Consider the following 26,080-nt stretch of genomic DNA (forward strand, 5'->3'; position numbering starts at 1 on the left):
TTAGGCCCTGTAGACCAGTGCTGGCTGCAGGCATTGCGGTTTTCAGTGCATCTCATCAGTGTGCTGAGCATACTTACCAGATGTAATGATTTCACTGGCATTCAGAATGTCGTGGTGGATCAGACACCACCAAACAGTAACCAGGTGCAAGTTTGGCTTCGGGGTATGTTTCGGAGCTGCTTCTCAGTCCAGCACTAAACTTGTCATCACCACCAGTCGTCATATAAAATCCACTTTTCGTCTCACGTAAAAATCCAATCGAGAAATAGTTTGTTGTTGTTGCATAGAATAAGAGAAGGATATACTTCAAAACAATGGTTTTTTTTTTTTGGTTTGCGGTCTGCTCATGAGGCACCCACTTAACTAGCTTTTTCACCTTCCAGTTTGCTTCTAATACCAAACGACTGTAGAATGGTTGAGATGTTGAGTTCTTCAGCAACTTCTCCTGTAGTTGTAAGAGGATCAGCGTCAATGATTGCTCTCAGTTGATTGTTGTCAACTTCCGATGGCTGGCCACTGTGCTCCTCATCTTCAAGGCTCTTACCTCCTTTGCAGAACTTTGTGAACCACCACTGCACTGTGTGTGTGTTAGCAGTTCCTGGGCCAAATGCATTGTTGATGTTGTGAGTTGTCATCGCTGCCTTATGACCCATTTTGAACTCAGATAAGAAAATTGCTTGAATTTGCATTTTGTCTAACATCATTTCCATAGTCCAGAATAAATATAAAATAAACAGCAAGTAATAAATCATTAGCAAAAAAACATAAAGTGAGAAATGCACATTAAAATGATATATAGCATAACCACATTTATTAAGAATATATTCCAATATCAAACAGCAAATTTAAACAGTGCAAAACTGCAATTACATTTGTACCAATCTAATATCTGGGGCTAATAATTTTATCAACATTTAAGGGCCTTGTGGCAGTGTTGTGGTGCAAAGAAATTTGATAAAGAAAATACACATTGCATACTGTAGCGAACCTTAGGCAATAAGGAGTTATTAAGGAAAATGTAAGATTATAAGTGATACAGAGCAGGTGAGCCTGACCCGTGTGATGTGTGTGTGTGTTAGTTGCTCAGTCGTGTGTGATTCTTTGCGACTTAGCCCTCCAGGCTCCTCTGTCCATGGAATTCTTCAGGCAAGAATACTGGAGTAGGTAGCTGTTCCCTTCTCCAGGGGATCTTCCCGACCCAGGGACAGAACCCAGTACTACCACATTGCAGGCAGATACTTTACCATCTGAACCACCAGGGAGCCCATGAGAGCTTAAGTTGAATTTCTAAGGGGTTTTAAAGGAGGGCTTTAGAGTTGTATTAGAGAAATTAAAACTCACAAATACCAATGATAAAGAGAATACAGAGATGTACCTCAAACACTAAATTAGGCAGTTAGGCATTATTTAATTCATGAACCACTAGATTAAGAACTTTGTGGGCAAAAGATAAACACATTCGAGGGAACAGATTTGTTTCTTGCCTTCCAACAAATGTTTTCATTTAAATTTTGTTCAGACCAGAATTGAATGAAACTTTAGGCATTCGAATAGGGGGGAAAATAGAGTATTGTCACTGCCAAAGAGATGTGTCTTTTCCCCTGAACTTGTGCAGAAATATCTTAGAAGCTCAAATAGCAGTTGTTGCTATTTTTGTTGTTCCCCTTTACCATCAGAGGTAGCAAGCCTTTTGATTCTATTATCTTTTGGTTTTCCTGTATAGATTATCCCCTCTTACAGATTTTTTGGGAAGCTCTTTGACCATATCTTGATTTCACTCTTCTACAAATCCTGCTTCCGGGCCACAACTTTCTTTATTAAATTGATCTATGTACATTAAGAGAATAAAAATTTTAACACAGACTTAGCAAATAATTTTAAAATGCATTTGATGATCACATGTTTTAAGAACTCCTAAACTGTGTAGTTTGCTTTGGATGACACCTGTAACTTTTTTGGGGTGGTCCAGGTAATTTATATATGCCTTCATTTTGGCAAGTGGGGAAGAAAAGGTTTTAAAAGGCTATTTTAAGTGTCCTTTTTGACATTGTGGTAATCAGTATTGGCCCATCCTTGTCCTGTGCAGGGGCAGGACGAGGGTGAGGCAAGCAAAGAGTTGAGTGTACAAAATTCAGGAGGCACTCGCTCTCTGTCCTAGAACCAAGAGCTTAATTTTGTGCTCTAGCCATCTGGTTTGCCTCACACTCATTCCAGTCCTGATGCTGTGTCAGATTCTTAGAATCTTGATGAAATATCAATAACTAATAATATGAATGTTTATTGTATGTCAGATACTGCAATAAGTACGTGCATTTTGTACTCTTAATAATGCTCTGATGTGAGTACCTCAGTCATTATTGACAGTAAATTTCTCATTGAGTTTAAAAAGAGATTAAGTGATATCACCCATTCAAACCTAAACCTGTTTCAAATCTGAGCACTTACCTTCTACTCTGTGCTATCCATCCATATGTAGAAAATGTTAGTTACTTGTCCGTTTGATTTCTGTATTTAGAAACTACTCCCCCCAAATATTCTTACACTGACTTGATGCAGTTAACTTTTTTGATGCAGTTAACTTTTAAAGTACCTGAGTCAGAGGTCTTGGTTCCAAAAAATGGAAGATCCACAGACGTGTGCTGCTGTATACCCTAGGGCGACCTTGAATCAGAGCCACGTTCCCATTGGCGTTCGTCTCTAAGCATTCTGCGTGGAGTCTGGGGGTTTTGACTCTCAGCTGAGTGATCCGTGGAGGACACAGAGAGCAGGGCAGGTGATCCTAGAAGTAGATCACTTTGGCAGACAGAAGACATGGCAGGCAGTTTGGACATGGCAGACGTGTCCCATACAATAGGTTATAGTAGCTCTATAGAATATATACTTACAATAAGTCACTGTTTAGTTTCTTAACGTGAATTTCTGGAGACTTTTATTTCTAAATTGTGAGGTTTGGAGATTAGACTTGATAGTATAGAGGAATATGTGCTAATGGCTGTTTTTCTTTAAAATTTTATAGTCTTAATGTTTAGGTTTCTTAAATGCATGAGTATGTGACAACAGTACAGATAAATTTACTGGTGAGAGATTGAGATCTGAAACTGTCTGAATTATGGAAAAAATCTGAGTCTGGATAATTTTTGCCAGCCCTTACCTTTACTATTCGGACCACTTACCTTTGTTCATAATGTTTGTGTAGTGATTGTGCCTAGAGCAGTGGTTCTCAAATTACGGAGAGAGAGGGCTCCTGTGAGTGAAAGGGCTGGTAAATGGTAGTTATTACCCAATACATTTATTGGATGAATGAACAGTTTATTGAATCCGAGCAAGTCTGGTTCTAGAGTCACTGTGCTTGTTACTCACCACTCTAATGACAGTGCTAATAATGTTAATTAAGTACAGTAGCCCCCTCACACCTTCCCCCCCACTATGTCTGTAGGTTCTAAGACTCCTAATGGATGTTGGAAACCTCAGATAGTACCAAGCTCTCTATATTATTTTTTTCCTATACATCCGTATCTATGATAGTTTAATTTATAAATAGCAAGAGATTGGCAGTCATAATAAAATAGAGCAATTATAATAATTCAGTGTAATAAAGTTATGCAAATGTGGTCTCTCAAAATACCTTAGTGTACTGTACTTACCTTCCTGGGAGTGATACTAGGTGATAAAACGTCTGAGTGATAAGACTAAGCAAGGTGAATGACATAGACATTGTGATTTAGTGTTAGTGTACTATTGACCTTCTTTTGTTTTTTTACTATTGACCTGATGATACATCTGAAGGAGGATCATTAAGCCATGATGATGTGAGTAGTGGCATGTTAGGAGCAGATGATATCTATGATTGGGGGGGGGTCTCAGACTGGAGGGCGTAAGATTAAATTATGCTGCTCAGAATGGCGAACAGTTAAAAATTTATGAATTGTTTATTTCTGAAGTGTTCCATTTAATATTTTGGACCTTGGTCGACCTTAGGTAAGTGAAACTGGTTAAAGTAAGGGGTAAACCACTGTGTAATTCAAACAGCCCTATTCCTATTCACCTTTAGGTGAAGTGTTAAGCCTTTCTTAGAACCTTGAAAAGTCACCTCAGTCGTGTCTGACTCTGCGACCCCATGGACTGTATAGCCTGTCAGGCTCCTCTGTCATGGGATTCTCCAGGCAAGAATATTAGAGTAGGTTACCATTTCCTCCTCTAGAGAATCTTCTTGATCCAGGGATCAAACCCATGTCTCCTGCCGTAGCAGGTGGATTCTTTACCAAATTCATTTTGGTCTAAGTAGGATCTCTTGCTTACCCTCTTCCTCTGCTTGTCTTTTTCCTAGCATCTTCTGCTAAACCTTTGTCTCTTGTTTGGAAGTGGCTACAACATTTTGACCTGAGAAGGTCCTGAAAGGTAGGTTGTGATATCAAATACTCACCTTTCCAGCTATGTGACTTGGCCAGACTGATCTATTCCTACCTTGAAATAAATTCAGTTTCTGGGTATGACTTGTGATGCTGGGTGCTTGAGAGAAAGCAAAGTGGTGTTAATTTGAAACCCTGAGTCAATCATTCAAGAAGATCTCCTTTATCAGAATTTGTAAATATTTTCTATGATCTTGTGAGTTTTTTTTTTTTAATTTCTCATGAGATTACTTTGGAACCCTTGGTAGACACCAGGAATAAAGTTTTACTGTCTTTGATTTTTAAAGTTCCATGGCCTTTAAGATGATATAGTTTTTACCTCCTTTATAATTTCTGATGAGGAAACAACGCCAGTGATTAAGTGAAACTTCTGTCAAGTCAGGAGGATCAAAAACCCTTGTCTCAGGTGCTGAGTCAAACTTAATTTTACCTGTGTCTTGGAGACTGTCCTTAGCAGATTTTTTTTTTTTTTTCCTTTCTTCTGACTCCACTGTTCTTTCCATACCAGTGATATCCAACCTGTCCTGTTCACAAGAATCATATGGTCTGGCTGTTGAGAATACAGCTTCCTTAGCCCTTTCTTGGAGATTATGAGTAATCTTGAGAACTTGTGTTTTTAATAAACCCTGAAGTGATTGTGATGGCTTAGGTTGTCCAGCATTTGGAAACTGCAGCACTCTTCCACTCTTTCTCATAAAGTTTTGCTTTCTGCTGAAAGCTGGGTAACTTTTTGGATCTAGGTTATGTGTAAAGCAAGGTTAACCAATGTTGGAATGCTTTCCACTTTGAGAATTTTGTGAACTATTAAATTATACGCCAGCTGTGGCCTTAATAAAGTTAAGACATTAGAATTAATAATCTCTGTTTTAGTTTCCTTTGGTTTCCTTTGGCTTTCATGTAATTTCTTTTGGAATTCTGATTTTATTTGCAGTAGTATGATGCTTATCTTCTCTCAGCTTACTGTAGTAGGAAGAGCTTGGGATAGCCAAAAGAGACGATAACTGGTAAATGTAACTGGGTCCAGACTTCGTTAATAGAATTATTTAGATTTGTGTTTGTTTTTGTTTTGCTAGGCTTAATATTTGAAAAGTGTTAGCAAGACTGATTCAACTTATAAATTGTCCATCTCTTGTCTCATTAATTTATGCTTTCAGCAACCGTTTATTAAGTTAGGTCTACTGTGTTCCTGCTCATGCTGACTGGTAATGTCACTATTGGGAAAAAGAAATACACTTATAAATTATAGCATGAACTTATGGATTCTATTTACTGCTGGAATTAATAAACTTTTTTTAGCTAAATATTATGGACAGTTTGGAGAGCCAATGAAAATAAATAAAACTTTCCTGCTTTAGGGAGGGAAGTGAAAGGAATTATAAGAATTTGGGATCATGTAAGGGGGCTAGTATTAGATTTGACTATAGAGAAAAGCAAGACAACCTGCCTACAAATATTTTTCAGTCTAGAATTTCCTTTACTTAGGAAGCTTCTGTTTTTCCCAAGGACTGTATGCATCGATTCCAAGAACTCCCATTTGTTCACACATTTTATTTGAGAGTAAATAGCCTTGGCCCTGTTGTGCCCCAGAGGGGGAAAGTGAGGCTGTTTCAGGGAATGCTGGTTCTGAGCCTTGAGATACACCTGTGTGGTTCTTTAAATGAACAGACTTTTTTGGTTGGTTGCGTTGTGTGTGGCAGAAACTCTTAAGACTAAATTTGACCGGGATGGGGAATACATGTAAATCCATGGCTAATTCATTTCAATGTATGACAAAAACCACTGCAATGTTGTAAAGTATTTAGCCTCCAACTAATAAAAATAAATAGAAAAAAAAAAAGACTAAATTTGGCATTAAAGTGGCATAGAGTTGCACGTTGTTTATTGAACTATTCAAATGAAGAAGCATGTAGAAGGATTGACAACAGAACTTTAACTTGACGTTAAAATTGGCAGAACAGTTTAATATTTAAAAAGCCTTATTGGAATTGTTGATTTTTATTCACATATCAACGCTAATGAAACTGTTTGGCCCAGCTTGTGATTGTCTGTTCTGAAAAGTTCAGATATAAATTGGTTCTTTGGAACATTTTCCCATGGGAACAATGATTTGAAAGAGTGGTTAAGTGTGGAGTAACCAGCCACCTGTGTAGTCCATAATGTTGCTAAATACTGTCTTTTTGATGACAAATAGTAGCTGATAGTAAAGTTAGTTTTAGAGGCAAGAAAAACTATGTATATATTTATATACGTATAAGTAAATTAGAGAAAGAGACAGTTATACAGAGAGACAGTTAATTTAAATAATGTCTTAAGAGAAAATTTCCAACATGGTACAGTACCACTTATTAGACAAAATGTTTTTTAAAAAAATCAATGCCAGTATTTGGAAAGGTAAAAGTTAAGTGTTTGAGCAAGTTTAGTGGGGTAGATAGGGAGATATCAGCAGGAATTCAGAAAGTGACTCTAGCCACCTTACTAATCCGTTCAACTGTGTCTGCCTTTGTATGTGCAGGGATAGGCATGTGTTCCCAAGAGTAAAGACAGAAATGAGCCCACTGCGCGTGCTCAATATCTTAGGCCATTAGTCTGTCCCTCCTTCTGACTGAGCTCCTTTAACACTCAGACGCCCTCTATGTACCCGTGGCGCTACTCTTGGAGTGTTGTACTTGACCTCGTCAAGAAATGAAATTAAAAGTTTTTTTTAGGTTATTGTTCATATTCAGAAGCATCTAAAACTTTTGACCTCCTTCTCTTGGAAACACCTGATGCTGGTCTTCTTACCTAGTTCTCCCATAAAAGCATAGCATCTTGTGTGGTTTTCACAGCTGTTCATCTTTCCTTCCATAGTATAAGCTCTCTGAGGTCTTGTCTTGTTCACTGTTATGTATTAGTACTAGACCCAATATTGTGTACATAGTCAATAAATTTTTTTCTTTTTTTAAAAGAAATAGTTATTAAATAAATGAAAGATTTGTTTCCCTGTCATTCAGTAAAATAGTGCTTCAAGTTCTGTTGTTGACCGTGTCCTGCTGTCTTTCACTTTCTTTTGTGATAGATACCGATGCCTTTCCTTTACTATTGATACTGTACATCTGATATCCATCATTTTCACTTTGATTAGTATCACAGCATTTCAGCCCTTCTTTTTTGTTCCAAGTTTATTATGAAAAGGTATTCACAGTTAATTTTATGTGGAAAGGCAGATTATCAAATGGTTTATTAAGTAGTCAGAGAGTAACAGCAGATATTTACTTGCTCTTTTTATTATTCAGGTTCTATTGATCTGGATGCATTAGGTTTCTTAAGATTTTTCCTGCCTTCAGCTTCATTCCTCCATTCGGAATTGTCCTTAAGTTGTATGACCAAAGAAGTCTATTTAAGTACCAGTTGACTCATCAGATAATGGTTTTCTCTTGTCTTATAGGATAAAATTTAGGGATTGGCCTTTTCTTCCTTTTATTTATTATTAATTATTTTATTCTGTGAATTCAGGAAGCAGATGTAAGCTCTGAAACAGGAAAAAATTTCCATGTTTAGAACTACCAGAAACAAGACTAAACTTTCAGTTGTTGTCAGCCGGTGTTGAGTTCCCCTTCACTGGCAGGAATGTGGAGGAATAGTAAGCAGTTCTCAGATGGGACAGGTCATTAGAGTTTGTTTGAAGCTATGAGCACTAGCCTTTGTAGCTTTCAAACTGCTTAGATCTTCCACAGTCTGCATCAGGTAATTTTTTAACAATTGGAACCTAACCAAAGATTAGGGGGATCTTTTTCATCCCCCACTGTGCTTGCATGTAGTAGGTGGTTAACATGTATTTATTCAGTAAATGAATAATGTCTGGGTACTTTCTTGGGTAAATGAGGTTCTTGGTTTTCCCCTGGTACTCTGTTTCTTGATTTGGGAGTGTCAGATCTGAATTCATAGACCTCTGCATGTACAATCTTAGGCAAGTTATTTATCATCTGACTCTGCTTTTTCATCTGTAAAATCAGAATGACAGTTACTATAAGGTAAGTTATTGGGAGGACTGAATGCATGTGAAAAATATTTTATAATCTGAAAATGCTTTATAAAAGGTACAAATTATTCAAAATTGATAGCTTTTTTTGTTGAACTTACATATATGTATCATTTAATATATAAATATGTTAACTACTATTACTCTTTCACTTTATAATTAGGCTCAGTTTTCAACCTAGCAAAGGAATTAAATATAGTTGCTTTCTTTTCAAAAGCAACACATTTCCTCAACTCCTCAAGGCAAAATTTCTCTCTTACATTGTTGAATTCTCAATATTTTATTTCCAAACTTCCAGTACCCATGGATTTTTCTTCCGAGTTTCTGTGTTAACTTTGGACAAAGATTCAAAAAATGGCACTGGCAAAATTAAATAATATTAAATAAATGATTTAATTAAGAAATTAGATCAATTTTTTTCCCCCAAATAGATCACATTTGGTGGAATTTTCCCAATTTAAACATTTGCCTTAAATCTTTGATGGTTGCTGTGTTTTTGTTATTTTTTAGGTGACAAAATCAGTGAAGGATTAGCAAAAAATCTTAATGAAAATGTTAAACATTTGAAGTTTTTATTCTGAATTCTAATATAGTAAATATCTGTTTTTTCTTGCCCTTTAACCAGGTCAGTATATGTTTTGTGCTTTATTTTATCACAAAAAAGAGAAGAAAGACTGCAGTGAATGAAGATTCCTCTGCATTTTAGCACTGCTTTTTCTGCTGTAGTTGGTTTTTGAATGAGGATGACAATGGAAGAGATGAAGAATGAAGCTGAGACCACTTCTATGGTTTCTATGCCCCTCTATGCAGTCATGTATCCTGTGTTTAATGAGGTAAGTGAATAAACATTTCTTCATGTGACCTGTGGAATTTCTTTATGTCTGCTTCATTTATTCATTTGTTTGTTTGTTCCCTCATGTAACAAGTATTTATATAAATGGACTCCATCTATGTATTAAGCATTGTTCCAGGGCTGGACATAAAACAGTGAGGGAAAAGCCCTGAGCTTTTGCTCTTCCTCTGGAGGTTTCACTATAGTAGAAGAGAGAGACATTGGACAGAAGAATACAAGTAATTTTATAAATGAAGAAGTGCGATGAGTGCTATGAAGTGTAAAAACAAAATGTGTTAAGTAAAGTAGCAGGTGAGACCTATTTTCGGGGCCAGGACAGGCCTCACTGGAATAAGAGACTTATATGCTAACATCTGAAAGAGGTAAATAAGGGTTAGTGTGTTGAAGAGTTGGGGATTAGCACCTTTTAGGTAGCCAGAAGAGCAGGCCCGAAAATACCCTAATGAGTTACAGTGAAAGTGAAAGTCGTTCAGTCGTGTCCGACTCTTTGCGACTGTGTGGACTGCACAATCCATGGAATTCTCCAGGCCAGAATACTGGAGAGGTAGCCCTTCCCTTCTCCAGGGGATCTTCCCAACCCAGGGATTGAACCCAGGTCTCCAGCATTGCAGGCGGATTCTTTACCAGCTGAGCCACAAGGGAAGCCCAAGAATACTAGAGTGGGTAGCCTGTCCCTTCTCCAGCGGATCTTCCCGATCCAGGAATGGAACCGGGGTCTCCTGCATCACAGGCATATTCTTTACCAACTGAGCTATGAGGGAAGCCCTGAGTTAAAGTTAGAGTGAGTAGTGACAAAACATAATTTTACTGATAAATGGAAGATACCATTGCTTTGTATCTAGAGGAGATATAATTGCTTTTTTATTTGAGGAATTTTCTAGGATTTAATAATACTGATACATTTCAGGTTTTTTTTTTTTTTTAAGTTGATATTTAATAGGCTAAGCTATGTAGAGTTTTTAGAACTGGAAGTTCTGAAAGAGATAATTTCTCCCCTCCTTTTAATGGTGAACTGAGGTCCTGATATGTGAGATTATTTTGCTTTAAAGTTTGTTTCTTTACATAAAAAATTCTGGAAGTAAGTGGTCCAGGACTAATAGTATTATGAGTCAGTATCATCAAAAACTGAGGTTCCTGTCTTCTGTTTCATCATCCTAGTGCTTGCCTTCCATTGTCAACGTCACGTCAGCATGTGGGATGGCTGCTGCTTTGTCCTAAGTTGTTTGAAAGGGGTGAAAAAATGAAGCAGGGGGTGGGGATTTATTTCCAGCTGATAAAGCTTCCTTAAAGTAACCTTTCTGAAAGTCGTACTTGAGACTTCCATTTACATCTCACTGGCAAGAATATAGATTTATGACCACACCTAGCTGGACAGTTAGGACATTTAGAAGTTTACTGAAGAGGAAGCAAAGAGGAGGCATCTTTTGGAAAACCTGTCACGATTTTCCTGCTACCATGATAGCATTGGAGGTATTCTTCTAGGGCTGGCTATACCCATCTCTGGTAGCTGTAGCCAATACTCCAGTCATTAATTTTGCCATTTTGTTCTAACACTTTACCCAGGCATTGCAAGACTGTAGTTATTGTTGGAAGCAGTGCTTCAGTGCTGTTCAGTAAATATTTACTAAATACCAGCTATCTGTTTGTTGAGTCCTCTGCAAGGGTCTGGAGATACGGGGAAGAAAGAGTCAGCATACTTCTCAAGAGTTGCCGGGAACACAGATGTTTAAGCAAATCAGTTATTAACTGTTCACTTATGCTTGTACCAGGTATAAGGTAAAGAGAGTCACTGAAGAATAGATGAGTAACCTGTCTTGACATTTAGTGTTTAAACTTCTCAGGTTCTTTAAGGGCCATCATGACAGTTCCATCCAGAGATGCTCCCTCTTCTCGTGTTTATGTAGCTAACTCTGTAGGCTACTGGATCAAGTTGTCTGGGGGCATTTTCTATATTTATCTGGTATCTTGAGTCTTTAAGGAAGGTCAGTTTGCATTGCAGAACTTCAGTTTAATCCTCTAGTTAATGAAAGAGGAATGAGAAAAGTTTTTTTTCTAAAAATTTGAGTGATTTTTCCTCCATATGGTGAAATGATTTTATGTGTTGCTTGACTTTGGTATATGTGCTGCCGAAGCGAGCACTGTTGCTTGACTTTGGCAAACAGTTGTATAGGATGTAGGATTCACGTGAACTCTTGTGATTAATATCGGTGATACCTTTTCTACTTTATTCATATGTAAGAAGAATTAACTTGAAAGAAAAAGAAATGGCTATAAATGAACCAGTAAATCTCTTCAGAAATATGAAACTTGAACAACATGTGGGGTATAATGGATCCAAGATTTGAACATGTTGCCAGATGATTCATAGTTGTTGTTTGAAGTGAAATTTGAAAATGAAGTGGCTGGTTGTGTTAGACTGAGAGATACTACGTCAAGTTGTCAGGGTCTGATTTCTCAAATTGAATTTACTGATCTAACATCATGGTATCAAGTTTGTTTTTCTTTTTTTAATAAAATACAAGCATTGTTCTCTGGCATTCCAATGTATTGTAATATTTTAAATAAGATACCTTTGTTTAACTATAGTTCACACATGGATTTTTCTATAAATCTAGTAATGGGGAAATTAGAATCTAGTTTGGCTCTGCTTTTCTCTGCTTTGCATATTTAAAGATAAAATGGATGTCAAATTAATTTTACAAAAAGCAGCACCACAATGGGATATAGTTTTACTCTGAAGGTAAATGATTCATTACATTTTGTCCACTCTGTAGGGAAGAGTTAAAAAACTTAGGCATGCTCACCTTAATATTACATTCATAATAGTAACAATGGTAGCTTAGAAGCCATTTTGCAGAACAGATTTTTAGATAGTAGGATATCCTTACACCTGGGGAAATTTTAGTACTGTTACTCCAGCTCACAGGAGAAAGTTATTTATGACATTCTGGGAGCAAGATGCTTGCTAAACTTAATGAAGCTATGCCAAAAGTAAGCTTCTTGTTTAGTCAGCTACTGCACAGTTCAGAGTCCAAGTATATTGCATGTGTTGTAAATGTACTGTGAAATAGGTCTCCTGGTTGCATTATGGAATAATGAGTTTATAGAAACCTCATGCCAAGTCTTATATAGATCAGGTTCTCATGTACTGTATTCTTTTTTGCTGATTCTTTGTATATAGAAAAGGAAGGATGTATGGTTCTGTTCTTCATTCCAGGAAAAGACATATCATGTATGTTCTTTTCTGGTGACTTGAAAGAAAACTTTTTAAGGCAAATACAAATATTTTTCCTATTAAAAAAATCAAACCTAAAATTTTAAGTAAATATTTACACTTCTCCACAGTGAAGGCGTGGGCTTCACTTATAATCCCACTATTCAGAAGTGATCATAGTTAATATTTTGGATTTGATTTACTTTTCTGGCATTTACTATGCTATATAATCTTGTCTTAGTTTTCTGTTTTGAATAATGAGGATAAACAATATTTTATTTAATTCTCACAACTCTGGGAAGTAAGTGAATTGATGCAGTGCTTAGAACAATGCCAGACATGTGTAGGTATTAGATCTTATTATTAAGGAGTCTTCCACATAATTTTATGTAAAATTGTGATCATACCTGAGAGTGTGTATATTTTTAGACAGTGTTTTAGTGGAATAATCTTATAGTAGTTAGATGGCTCTGCTCATTTTTTTGCTAGACAACTTAGCAACCCCAGAAACTGATTCTTTTAGAGCCAGTTATTGGACTTACTAGGTACAGAACAGATGATTGCACTTTGCCTTTGTAAACTCATAAAATTTAATGGGTGGCCTCTTGATTCTGTCTACTTCTGTTTTTGTTCTGGCTCTTTTTTTTAACCTAACTCATCCTTTATCATTTGAATCACAAGAGATGTATGTGGAGTTTATATTCTTGGCTCAGTTTAACTTTTCTTTTAAAGAATATGATCAATAGTCTTGATGGCATTGGGAGGAGGGTGGGTAAAAGGAAAAAGGTATCAGCGTGGGAGAAATAGGCCTGATTTTGAGGAAGCAGGTTTTATAGACAATTTGGAACCAACTAATTAATTATTTTGACCTAAAAAAATACATTTAAAAGATTTTGTAAGACTGTTTAAAACTTGAGCAACTAAAGTGTTAAGTGGATTTTTTTTTTAATTTTGGGTTTAAGAAACTGGCTTGAGGGACTTCCCTGGCAGTCCAGTGATTAAGACTACAGGCCACTACTGCAGGGGAGAGGGGTTCAGACTCTAGTCAGGGAACTAAAATCCTGCATGCTGCATAGCATGACCAAAAGTTTTTTTTAAGTTTTTTTTTTTTTTTTTTTTTTTTAAAGAAATTGGCTTGATACTAGAAAATAAAGTATAGGAATGGACTGTTATTTCTAGAGGGAGTGATATAATAAAAGCTCTCTATGAATTCAAAATTATATAAGCTTTTAAAATATGTTTATAAATGATCCAGACAGTTAAGTTTGCAGTTAGTTAACAGTAAGTGGTCACAAAAGCTGTGAAGAACAAGTTGCAGGAGGAGCTCACACAACTGAGAGCAGACAAAATGTGAGGTTGAGGTGAGACCTTAATGTTAAGCTCACCCAGCCTATAGATTCCCTCCAGTTACACTTCCGTCTCTAAGTGAGGAGAGCTGTTATGTGCTCTTTTCTCTTACTCTGATTCTCTCTCTCTTAACTTTTTTACTGGCGACGTGGAAATCCAACATGGCAGAGATCTAGGAGTGCCTCTCCATGTCCCAGTATCCGTTAATACAAAAATGTCATCATACATCCCTTTATGTCTTCTTTGGTTTTAAAATATGGTATATGCATTGTCAGGCACCGCTGAAAAATGATTGCACTGGCTCTTTAAACATATGCCAGTCAAAGACCCTTATCCCAAAAGCTGAAAAATACTGGACTCAGTAGTAAAAGTATTGGAAACAAAGTGGATATTATTATCTGTTCCAAACTGACATAACTTCATTATATCCGCAGGAGGTTAGCAACCCTGAAGAAACACTAAGGAGGAGGATCCTAGGAGGTCACATTCTTCAAGGACCAGTTTAGATTTCGTCTTCATACTTTTTACTTCAGCTAACAGTGATCCCATCAGCTTCTGTGTACCTACTTACTTAATCTTCTGGGGTTCCAGGAATATCTCTCTGGGGTCCTTTGTATCACTGACTTCTCTCACATGGTAGAAATTCAGTACAGTGTTGGTTCTCAAGCAGTTGAGATTCAGTGATGGGACAGAAGCCGGCCTGGAGAGGATGAGTACAGGGTGGGTGAGGACAGGGAGCTAAGTGGCTTGTGTGTTGGTTTTAGAGCCAGATAGATCTGGTATGAAGCCTGTTTCTGTACTTTTTTAGCTCTTTTATGTTGGGAAAATTTTTGCAAACTGAATTTATTCCTCTATAAAATGGAGATGATGATAGATTGTTACAGATTTATTATGAGGGTTAGTTAGACATACTCTATAAAAATACATAATAAAGTCCATAGTATGTGCTTAGTAAAGTGGTAGCTGTTACTGGTATATTACTGGAACCTGATACTGTAATGAAAGGTACAGGTAAGGTAAACATGATTTTATTATGAAATCATCTATCATATGTGAGAGGCCTAAAATAGAAGCACATTATGATAGGGAAGGTGTAAACATACCTTGCTACCTGAGTATTAGAGACTGAAATTATAAGTAGATTCAAAACCAATTTAGGTAAATTTATGGATGAAAGGTTAAGTTTCATTCAAAGTATTTTTTGAATGTATGTAGGTGCCTGTATGCCTGGTATTGCCTGGGCATTGTGAATATCTTATGAGTAATAAATCCTGGTGGGATTATTGTAAGATGTGTGGGTAATGTATCCCAAATGATTCCCAGCAGAGTTCTTGTCAGGTGCTTCACAGATCCCTGACTTGATGCAGTATGTTAAGTCTGACCTTTCTCTCTTTTCTCATATATACATATGTAAACTTAATCTAGAAATCTAGAGCTGTAGATGTCTGTCTTGGCTAATTATATAGTTTCTCACTGACTGGCGGCCCCTTTTACTTGCGTTGACCCTTTCATATACCTGTCAGGGCAGTACAGAGTGAGTTAATGCTGATACTTGAAAGGCACTCATCTGACTCAGACCTTTGACTTGGCGAAAGAGGTCAGTGTGGTGTAAACTCGAACAAGGAAATGGGTTCCTATCAGGGAGGAAACATTTATTCTGTCTCCCTCTGCCTCCCTTGCACAATAGGAACTTGAGATCAGAAGAGCTATATTGCTAAATCTTCTTTGCGATTCATTATAATTAAATGAATTTGGTGGAAGAAGGAAATTTTAATTTTTTGGAGATATACCTTCATTAGTTAGTTAATATACTTATCTTATTTAGTTGCTTGCTTGCTGTTTTTGCCTACCTGGATCCCCTTGTGTCTTTCTTTTTACTTACCAGGGCGGTGTTAGATTTTACAAGATTTGTAGAAGCCAAGTTAAATAAATACAAAACTGAATGGTCCATTGTTTATTTTGGAGATAAATTGTTAATCTTGGCCGGTTTTGATGCTTTTCTTTTTGTTAAGACAAGTAACTCATAGGGAGATAAGGTTCTTGGCATTTCTGTCTTATTTAGAAAATAAATTGATTTAAATTGTTTGGAGAGTCACTAGATTGTATGTGTGTGTGTAAAACTGTTTTCATTGCCTTAAAGATATTGAAAATAATAGTTATTGCATAAGTGATCTATAACCATAAGTTTTTTTAGAAATATACTTGCATAAAAATCTTTGTAGGATTACATTGATTTTGAAGGGTTAATATTGTCCCAAATAAAAAATACATACATTGAGTTTTATCGAGTTAACTGGCCTAATTCTTAGGGACTAACAAAATCTGATTTTAACTGAAGCTAGTTATTTTAAGCCTGGCAATTAATTTTTCAAGAAATTAGTAACTTTTATGAAATTGTATACCTTCTTTAGCCCAATGAAAAGCAACTTATACAGTGTTTAATAAGGATGTTTATCTTTCAGAATTATAATCCTTATACATTTGATAATAAAAGTTAAAAGCATTTGGGTTGAACTGTCGATTCAGAACTTTTGGTAGCCATTTTTAAAATCTGGTTCAAAAAAAGACAGATATAAACCATCTGTAAAATCCAGATGACCCACAGTCTTCAATTTAAGTAACAAACCTTTTTTATCAGTACTGTTTGCTAATTAATTAAAAAAAAAAGACTAATCTTAGTTTAATGCCTAACTGAGGAGATGAAAAAGCAGTTTTAAAAGTTAGGTAGTAGGCACTAGAAATAAAAACAAAAATAAATGAGACCTAATCAGACTTAGAAACTTTTGCACAGCAAAGGAAAACCATAAAAAAATGAAAAGACATCCTACAGAATGGGAGAAAATATTTGCAAATGATTTTATAGACAGGGGCTTAATCTTCAAAATATACAAACAGCTTATACAATTCAACAACAAAAAGACAACCCAATTGAAAAATTGGCAGAAGATCTTAATAGACAGTTCTCCAAAGAAGACAGCCAATAGGCAACATGAAAAGATGTTCAACATCACTAATTATTAGAGAAATACAAATCAAAACTACAGTGAGGTGCCACTGAACACCAGTCAGAATGGCCATCATTAAAGTGTCTACAAATAACAAATGCTGGAGAGGGTGTGGAGAAAAGGGAACCCTCCTATACTGCTGGTGCAAATGTAAGTTCATGCAGCCACCATGGAAAACAGTGTGGAGGTTCTTCAAAAAACTAAAAATAAAATTGCCATATGATCCAGCAATCCCACTCCTGGGCATACACCTGAACAAAACTATAATGCAAAAAGATACATGCACCCCTGTGTTTATAGCAGCACCATTCACAGCAGCCGAGTCATGGAGACAGCCTACATGTCCATCACCAGATGAATGGGTAAAGAAGATGTGCATATATACAGTGGTGTATTGTGATCTACATATACAGTGGATGAACTGTAATGGACAAGAATATTAAAAGCAGAATGTGTGTGCATAACTGAGTTACTCTGCTCTACAGTGGAGATTGGCACAACACTGTCAATCAACTGTATTTCAATTAAAAAAATAAAAGTAAAGTAGTAAAAAATCTTAAGTAATACATACTTTCTTTGTTTTGGTCATTTTATAGTCCATACAGATTTAATTTGCCATCTCTTTTTAACAGAACATTGAAAGTTAATCTTGAATCCTCCTCCCATTTTCAAAAATTTAAGTGAATATGTTTATTTCTACTAGGGACGTATACTATTTTGTATTCTGTGCTTATCTTAAATCGATCTTAAGGTGGTGCGTGCTAAGTCGCCTCAGTTGTGTCCAACTCTTTGCAACCTGTGTACTTTAGCCCACCAGGCTCCTCTGCCCATGGGATGCTCTAGACAAGAAGACTGAAGTGGGTTGCCATGGCTTGCCTCCAGGAGATCCTCCTAACTCAGGGATCAAACCCGCATGTCTTAAGTCTCCTGCATTGGCAGACATGTTCTTTGCCACTAGCGCCACCTAGGAAGCCCCAAAGGAATAAATAAGGGACTAATACACGTATCTTAATTTTTTATCCTTTCTAATGAAAAATTTAGATCATCTATTTGAAGAATTATGTTGATTCAGAATCATTAGCAATCTGTGTTTGTTAATTGATGGGTGTATCGGTGTGTGATTACTGCAAAGTGCAGTATCAGAAATGTATTTTTTCCAGAAAACTGATATTAATGATTTAAAATTTTTATTGCAGCTAGAACGAGTAAATCTGTCTGCAGCTCAGACACTGAGAGCAGCTTTCATTAAGGTGAGGCACAGATAATTTATTATTATGGTGGTTAAAATGTATCTTATAAAGAAATCTATATACCATGTCATAAATGTCAGTTTTCTTTTTAACCTTTCTGGATACCTTTCTCTTTTGTTTTGTTTTGCTGTTTAGTGAAAACCTTTTCAGTCATCTTGTGCTTGTTTTAGCGTACACTTTTAAAGCTTAAAACACTCTGAAAAAGTGAGTTGAAACAAGTGCTGTTTCAGTAGCATTCAGCTTTTCATCACTTCGTGCTTCAGAATGTTTTCTCTTTAGCTTTAAGATTTTAAAATTTTAAAATTTTAAAATTATTTTAAAATTCTGTTTCATTTGACGTATTAAAAACTTTCATAAAGCTATACCCAAAGATTTTCTTCATGCTTTTTTTAACTATAGAACGTAAGTGTAAAACTGTTTTGAGTGGAAAAATAAGACCTCTGTGTTTATCACATCAAGGATATTTTGAGGATCAGCTGAGTCACTCAGGATGAACTTTTTCATTGTCTTATTGTTTCATTGCCCTGAAGATGTTAAGTTGATAATCCCTAGCTTACATGTTGCTGTTGAGCATTTAACATATAGCAAGTTCAAATTGAGTTGTACTCCAGGTTTTGAAGATGAGTACCAATAAGAGAATATAAGCAGCTCAGTAATATGTACTATGTTGATTGCACGTTGAAATGATAATATTTTGGGTGTACTCTTAAAATAACTTCATGTGTTTTTTCTTTTTATTTTTTTAATGTGGCTACTAAAAATTTAAAATCAGATAGTCTCCTACCGAATATTTCTATTGGATAGCCCTACTCCACTTACTGAGTGCAGCCTTTCATATAAGACTTAATCCTTTTCATCCTAAATACATATCCATATCAATCACTTCAGTTGTGTCTGACTCTTGTGATACCATGAACTGTAGCCTGCCAGGCTCCTCTGTCCATGGGATTCTCCAGGCAAAAATACTGGAGTGGGTTGCCATTTCTTTCTCCAGGGTATCTTCCCGACCCAGGGATTCAACCCACATTTGACCTTCTTAAATCTCCTTCACTGGCAGGCAGGTTCTGTACTACTAGCGCCACCTGGGAAGACCTAATACATATCAGGGTACCCAAATTTTTAATTTTTATTTACTTTTTGTGTGTTTGCTCCCATCAATAGCTAAAACAACTTATATTTCAAGTATTTTAATGTTTAAATCTAGAATACATTTATAGTTGAGTCTCATTGGTGTTGAAACTGAATATTCAGCTTGATTTCTTTTTATGGCAAAGGTTAACTTATTGATACTTCTCTTACCTGGTAGCATAAATAATGTCATTAGACATCTGTCTATTTCACTACTAGAAATTACATTTTGTGTGTTGATAAGTACTATTTTGATGTAATACTCTAAAATACAGTGCCTGTATACACATGCATACTAATTTTATTTAAATATATCCTGCCAAATCAGTGAAGAGAATGAGTGAAGCAGCACCATCCTTAGTGGAGTTTTTTGTTGTTTATTTGTTTTTTGTTTTCTTCTTTGCATTAAGTATCAGTGTGATTTGGAATGGTGTATTTGGTTGTCAGGGTGGCATTGTGGGGAATATTTTAACCATCTTTGTGGCCAAAGAAGGAAAAGTGATCCCTTGCACGCTGTACTATTGATATGGCAAAAGTCAGTTTGTTGGCTTTTCCGACGCCAGAGAGAGAGGCTTCTGCAGCGTGCCCTCGTAAGGGAGACTCGCTCTGAAGTGTTTATTATATACCCACCGACAGTCATAAAAGACATGAAATGATGGACTTTATTAAGCTTTTCCTTGTAATATCCTTATAGATAAGCTGATGTTTAACTCTAAAGTACACTTAAAAAGCAAACGGTGTATGTATGTGGTTATGATAGATCTGGTTAAATATGACAGATCTGGGTAAGTTTTATTCATGGCACTGATTCTTTTTTTTTTTAATTAATTTATTTTAATTGAAGGCTATTTACTTTACAGTGTTGTGGTGGTTTTTGCCATACTCTGACATGAATCAGCCACGGGTGTGCCCCTGTACCCCCGCCCTGAACCCCCTCTCGCCTACCCCCCCATCCTATCTCTCTGGGTTGTCCCAGTGCACCAGCTTTAAGTACCCTATCGCACACATCGAACTTGGACTGGCGATCTGTTTCACATATGGTAATACACATGTTTCAGTGCTATACTCTCAAATCATCCCATCCTCGCCTTCTCCCACAGAGTCCAAAAGTCTGTTTTTTACATCTGTGTCTTTTTTGCTGTCTTGCATATAGGGTCATCATTACCATCTTTCTAAATTCCTTATATATGTGTTAATATTATATTGGTGTTTTTCTTTCTGACTTATTTCACTCTGTAGAATAGGCTCCAGTTTCATCCACCTCATTAGAACTGACTCAAATGTGTTCTTTTTAATACTGAGTAATATTCCATTCACAACAGTGTGATCACTCACCTAGAGCCAGACATCCTGAATGCAAAGTCAAGTGGGCCTTAGGAAGCATCAGTATGAACAAAGCTAGTGGAGGTAATGGAATTCCAGTTGAGCTATTTCAAATCCTAAAAGGTGATGCTGTAAAAGTGCTGCACTCAATATGCCAGCAAATTTGGAAAAGTCAGCAGTGGCCATAGGACTGGAAAAGGTCAGTTTTCAATTCCAGTCCCAAAGAAAGGCAATGCCAAAGAATGTTCAAACTACCACACAGTTGCACTCATCTCATGCTAACAAAGTAATGCTCAAAATTCTCCAAGCCAGGCTTCACAAGTACATGAACCGTGAACTTCCAGATGGTCAAGCTGGATTTAGAAAAGGCAGAGGAACCAGAGATCAAATTGCCAACATACATTGGATCATCAGAAAAGTGAGAGAATTCCAGAAAAACATCTTATTTCTGCTTTATTGACTATGCTAAAGCCTTTGACTGTGTGGATCACAATAAACTGGAAAAGTCTTCAAGAGATGGGAATACCAGACCACCCAACCTGCCTCGTGAGAAATCTATGTGCAGATCAAGAAGCAACAGTTAGAACTGGACATGGAACAATAGACTGGTTCCAGATAGGGAAAGGAGTATGTCAAAGCTGTGTATTGTCACCCTGCTTATTTAACTTACATGCAGAGTACATCATGAGAAATTCTGGACTGGATGAAACACAAACTGGAATTAAGATTGCTGAGAGAAATAGCAATAAGCTCAGATATACAGATGACACCACCCTTATGGCAGAAAGTGAAGAAAGAACTAAAGAGCCCCTTGATGAAAGAGAGTGAAAAAGCTGGCTTAAAACTCAACATTTAGAAAACTAAGATCATGATATTGGGTCCCATCACTTCATGGCATTTAGATGGGGGAAACAATGGAAACAGTGACAGACTTTATTTTTGGGGGCTCCAAAATCACTGCAGATAATGACTGCAGCCATGAAATTAAAAGACGCTTGCTCATTGGAAGAAAAGTTATGACCAACCTAGACAGCATATTAAAAACAGAGACATCACTTTGCTGACAAAGGTCTGTCTAGTCAAAGCTGTGGTTTTTCCAGTAGTCATATATGGATGTGAAAGTTGGACTATAAAGAAAGCTGAGTGCTGAAGAATTGATGCTTTTGAACACTGGTGTTGGAGAAGTCTCTTGAGAGTCCCTTGGACTGCAAGGAGATCCAACCAGTCCATCCTAAAGGAAATCAGTCCTGAATATTCATTGGAAGGACTGGTGCTGAATCTGAAACACCAATACTTTGGCCACCTGATGTGAAGAACTGACTTATTTAAAAGATCCTGATGCTGGGAAAGATTGAAGGCGAGAGGAGAAGGGGAAGACAGAGGATGAGATGATTGGATGGCATCACCGACTCAGTGCACATGAGTTTGAGTCAACTCCAGGAGTTGGTGTTGGACAGGGAGGCCTGGCGTGCTGCAGTCCATGGGGTCACAAAGAGTTGGACATGACTGAGCGACTGAACTGAATTGAACTGAATATTCCATTATGTATATGTACCACAACTTTCTTATCCATTTGTCTGCCAGTGGACATCTGGGTTGCTTCCATGTCCTAGCTGTTGTAAACAGCATGGCACTGGTTCTTAATTAGGGATAGTGAGAGTTATTTGGAGGAAAGTATATTAGTTTTGCATTGATTTATTCTTAATTACTATATTCTGTTTGTTAAAATTTCAAATGATTTTAAAGGAGAGCATGCATTAAAAACATTAAGATTTTGTGATTTTTAAACTTTATTAACTTACTTGAAAAAAAACCTTGCCCAGCCATATATCTGTATTTATATCCAGTTATATTTTCATGTTTCCAGTTCTTGGTTCATAGCACCAGTGATATTTATCAAGCTTTAATACCTATTTTTGTTATTTGGAGAAAAATAATTTTTCCCGAGATACTAGTGATTATTATCTTTTATGATATCCATCCTGCTTTTCCCCTCTGGGAGGTTTCTGATAGTGTTAAGGATCATTGATCCCAAGAGAGGGTGTTTCTGCCCTTGGCTTTTCATAAAAGTTGGATAGCACAGAGTTTAAGATTGTATTGTGAAGAAAAACTTGAAGGTATAGATACAGTGTCTGGTTTAAGGGTTTTTCAGCTAGAGTCACTGGTTATGTTTGAGGCCTCTAAGATAAAAAGTAGTTTAACTAGGACGTCAGCCAGAAGATGCTAAACTACTGTTCCCAGAATATGTGCCAAGGTACCTCGGGACCCTGCAGCAAACTCAGAGGGGTGTCATGAGATATTTTAAACATTTGAAGGAATAGGGTGACTTCAACATTAACTTGACACTGTGTGAACAAGCTTGAGATAGTTTGCAGTTTCAACATCTTCACCTGGGCTTCCTTCCTTTCATTGATGTCATATCTTTGTGAAACTGAACTTTGGCCACTGCTGTGGATATAAAGCAAGTTCACAAGAAAATCAGTGTACAATAGGAAATGAGGGTAGAAAGTTCTAATCTTATTCCAACATTTGAGAAAGTGTGCAGTGCCCAACAGGTTCTCACATCTCATTAATAATAAATCATGATTATTTAAGAGTAAATAAAATATTTTTCTTTCAATTCATGTGATTTTTAAGGCTACTCTGTTGTTAGGACATAAGTACTTACTAAAGCTGTTTGAACTTTACTTACTGCACAGCCGTGTTAGGTATTTTGGTATTTCTTTTGGCAGTAAGAACACTGAACTGAGTTAAAGTAGGGACCTCTGTGAGGACTCTAATGCTGCATCTGTGGCATTTGAGGGCTCCAGACGAGTTGGGTACTGAAAGCATTGTTCTCAGATTTGCAGAAGCATTTTACTTTTTCCATACTTCATTGTAATTTAACCAAAGAAGTTGTATTTTTCTGTTGGCATTCTCTGGAAGCACATAGAAAATCTCCCCCACTTTCTAAGATAATTCATTGTGTAGGTAGATATAATGTTACTCAGAAAATAAACCACTCTTACCAAATACTGGCTTGTTTCACTCTTATCCAGTAACTATGTTATTTTGTGGCAGTTTACCAAATTAGTAATGTTGACACCATCTTAAGCCTTTTTTGTACAGCTTATCTTTCAACAACTCTTATTTATTAAAGTAGATTCTTAAATACATTCATGAGAGGGAAAATCAAACAGATTTTAAAGAATAATTCAGTAGGACATACTTTATTAACTGTCAAAATGACTTTCCTGTAAGCATTTGACAACAGTTAAAATGATCCCAGGATTGAACTAAATGTGTATGTTTTCTTTTCTGCTTTCATTCCACAACCTTTCAGTTTTTGGTACTTGAAATCTAATAAGAAGCAAGATGTTATAATGTAAAGAGCTGAAGAAAGCTGAAACTGCAGTGATACCAGAATTGAGGTGGCAGAAGCTAAACATAACTTGGCCCATCAGGAAGCAAATAGATTGCCATTTGATAGATCATATTTACTATGTAGCACCAGGGCAAAAAAGAGAGGAAATCATCAGCATAATGATTAAAATTGGCAGGCATTCTAAAAGAAACAGAGTATGATTACAGAATTTTTAAAAAATAATAAAATGGGGCAGAATTACGAGGGAAAATCCAAATCTTGAAGACTAACTTTGGTAAACTCAGGACTTTTTATGTTCAATCTTGAAATGAGTAGAAGATTTTAATGCCCTAGGGAACGTAAGTAACAGAATCAGTGCAAAGTCATTAGTGAAACAAGCTCAGGAGGTAGTGAAAGGATTAATGGTTTTCTGAAAGCTAGTGAAGGGAATATCCTTGCTGCAAAAATAAAGTAGGAAATGAAAATCGTTGTGTGAGAATGTAGTTAAGGGATCATATAGCTTCAATAAAACCTCCAAAATGAATGCAGAGAATCTGCAGCAAAGAAATTGGTGAGATGAGTTACTGTTTGATCTTCAAGTTGAAATACTGCTTAATGAAAAAGAGCTAAAAATCTTCAGTGTCTTTAAACTATTGAAAAAAATAATTGAAAATCTATCTATCTATATATATATATTCATGTACATATATTTACTCTTTATTTCTATGTTTGTTATTAGTTTTATTGCAAGAGAGTGTAAGTGAGAAGTAGGAAATGTTAAATACATTATGTTCAGATAGAAGTTTGGATCATGACTGTAGTAATTTATGGATGCACAAACTCTCCCCACACATAATTGAATGGCATCACGACGCTTGCTTTGCAAAGATTTCTGCCCTTATATGTAAGTTGATCAGTTTAAGGAGGTCCCAAGAGATTCTGAATGGTTAGGTTTTGGCTTTAAAATAATGATTCAGTTTCTGTATTTCAAAACTAGCTTTCTCTTTCTTATAGGCTGAAAAAGAAAATCCGGGACTCACACAAGACATAATTATGAAAATTTTAGAGAAAAAAAGTGTAGAAGTCAACTTCACAGAATCCCTTCTTCGAATGGCAGCTGATGATGTAGAAGGTAATCAGAAAGTCTTGTTTAGTTTTCTTACAGATATTGAAAAGCTCTTCCTCCAATCTTTCTTATTTGATAAAAGTGGCTCCTCCCCTCCCTTCCTCTCCCCTTCCCCTTCTCCTCTCTTCCCTCTTACTGTTAGTGTTATTGTTATTATTTTGAAATGAAAATGGGAGGGGGGGGGCAGGGAGGAACCCATATAAAATAGAAATGTAGTTTTTTTTATTTTTTGTCAGATTGAGTTACTAGAAGTGAAGCATTTGTTTATGCTACATGGTTTATTTTTTTCCCCCTATTAATATGTTTGATGAGTTCTAGTTTAATGAAGAGACAAGCTGTTTGGAATGGTGGTTTTATTTTGTGTTGACTTTATGCAGATACCAGTTTGAAAGTAATGAGTTTCTTCTTTTTAAACTTTAGTATAACATGTTTGTGGGGTTTGTTTTTCTTTTCAAATACAGATTTGAGAGAACAATATTACTAATCATCCTTTTGGCCTCTTTTCACGTTTATGCTTTTTTAAATAATTAGAAATGTATGTGTGCTTGGTCGCTAAGTCATGTCCAACTCTGCAACCCCATGGACTGTATAGCCCGCCAGGCTCCTCTGTCCATGGGATTCTCCAGGCAAGAATACTGGAGTGGGTTGCCATCTCCTTCTCCAGGGGATCTTCCTGACCCAGTGTTCGAACCCATTGTCTACTGCATTTCCTGCATTATCAGGCAGATTCTTTACCACTGAGCCACCTAGGAAGCCATGGGTTTCACTTAAATTTAGTAGTCATTTTCCCTCTAATTTAGAAAAACGTAGAGTTGTAATTTCTCATGTGTTTATTAAGTGAGAACAAAAATAGATGTTTTAACTGATTCTGTAAATTATGAGAAAGTCCACATTGTTCTTCTGGACTGAGCGCCTGCAGCCTGTCAGGCCAGGTTGTATTGATGAGTTGGTAGAGTTGTAATGTTTCCAAGTCCACAGTGAATTTGGTTGTGAAGTTTTCGCCTTTGCTACATCTGACTAAACTTCCTTACCAAAGTTGCTGTTTTGTGATGCCAAGCCTTATG

The 26,080-nt window shown here is 36.5% G+C and overlaps 1 protein-coding gene across 4 annotated transcripts in view; it reads left to right on the forward strand.

Moving 5' to 3' along the window:
- The window catches only part of PDCD10 (programmed cell death 10), a 43,338-nt gene that overhangs the window by 6,974 nt on the left and 10,284 nt on the right, over positions 1-26,080 (forward strand). For 2 of the 4 annotated variants that reach the window (XM_020878612.2, XM_020878615.2), the window contains exons 2-4: positions 9,053-9,260; positions 18,043-18,096; positions 24,905-25,022. In XM_020878612.2, the coding sequence (XP_020734271.1) occupies positions 9,165-9,260; positions 18,043-18,096; positions 24,905-25,022 (268 nt within the window). In that variant the 5' untranslated portion in view covers positions 9,053-9,164. Of the gene's footprint in view, positions 1-4,327; positions 4,399-9,052; positions 9,261-18,042; positions 18,097-24,904; positions 25,023-26,080 lie in introns of all 4 variants that reach the window. The other 2 variants (XM_020878613.2, XM_020878616.2) reach the window with 2 other exon arrangements.

The sequence above is a fragment of the Odocoileus virginianus genome, chromosome 4 (assembly GCF_023699985.2).
Source record: "Odocoileus virginianus isolate 20LAN1187 ecotype Illinois chromosome 4, Ovbor_1.2, whole genome shotgun sequence".
Lineage (NCBI taxonomy): Eukaryota > Metazoa > Chordata > Mammalia > Artiodactyla > Cervidae > Odocoileus > Odocoileus virginianus.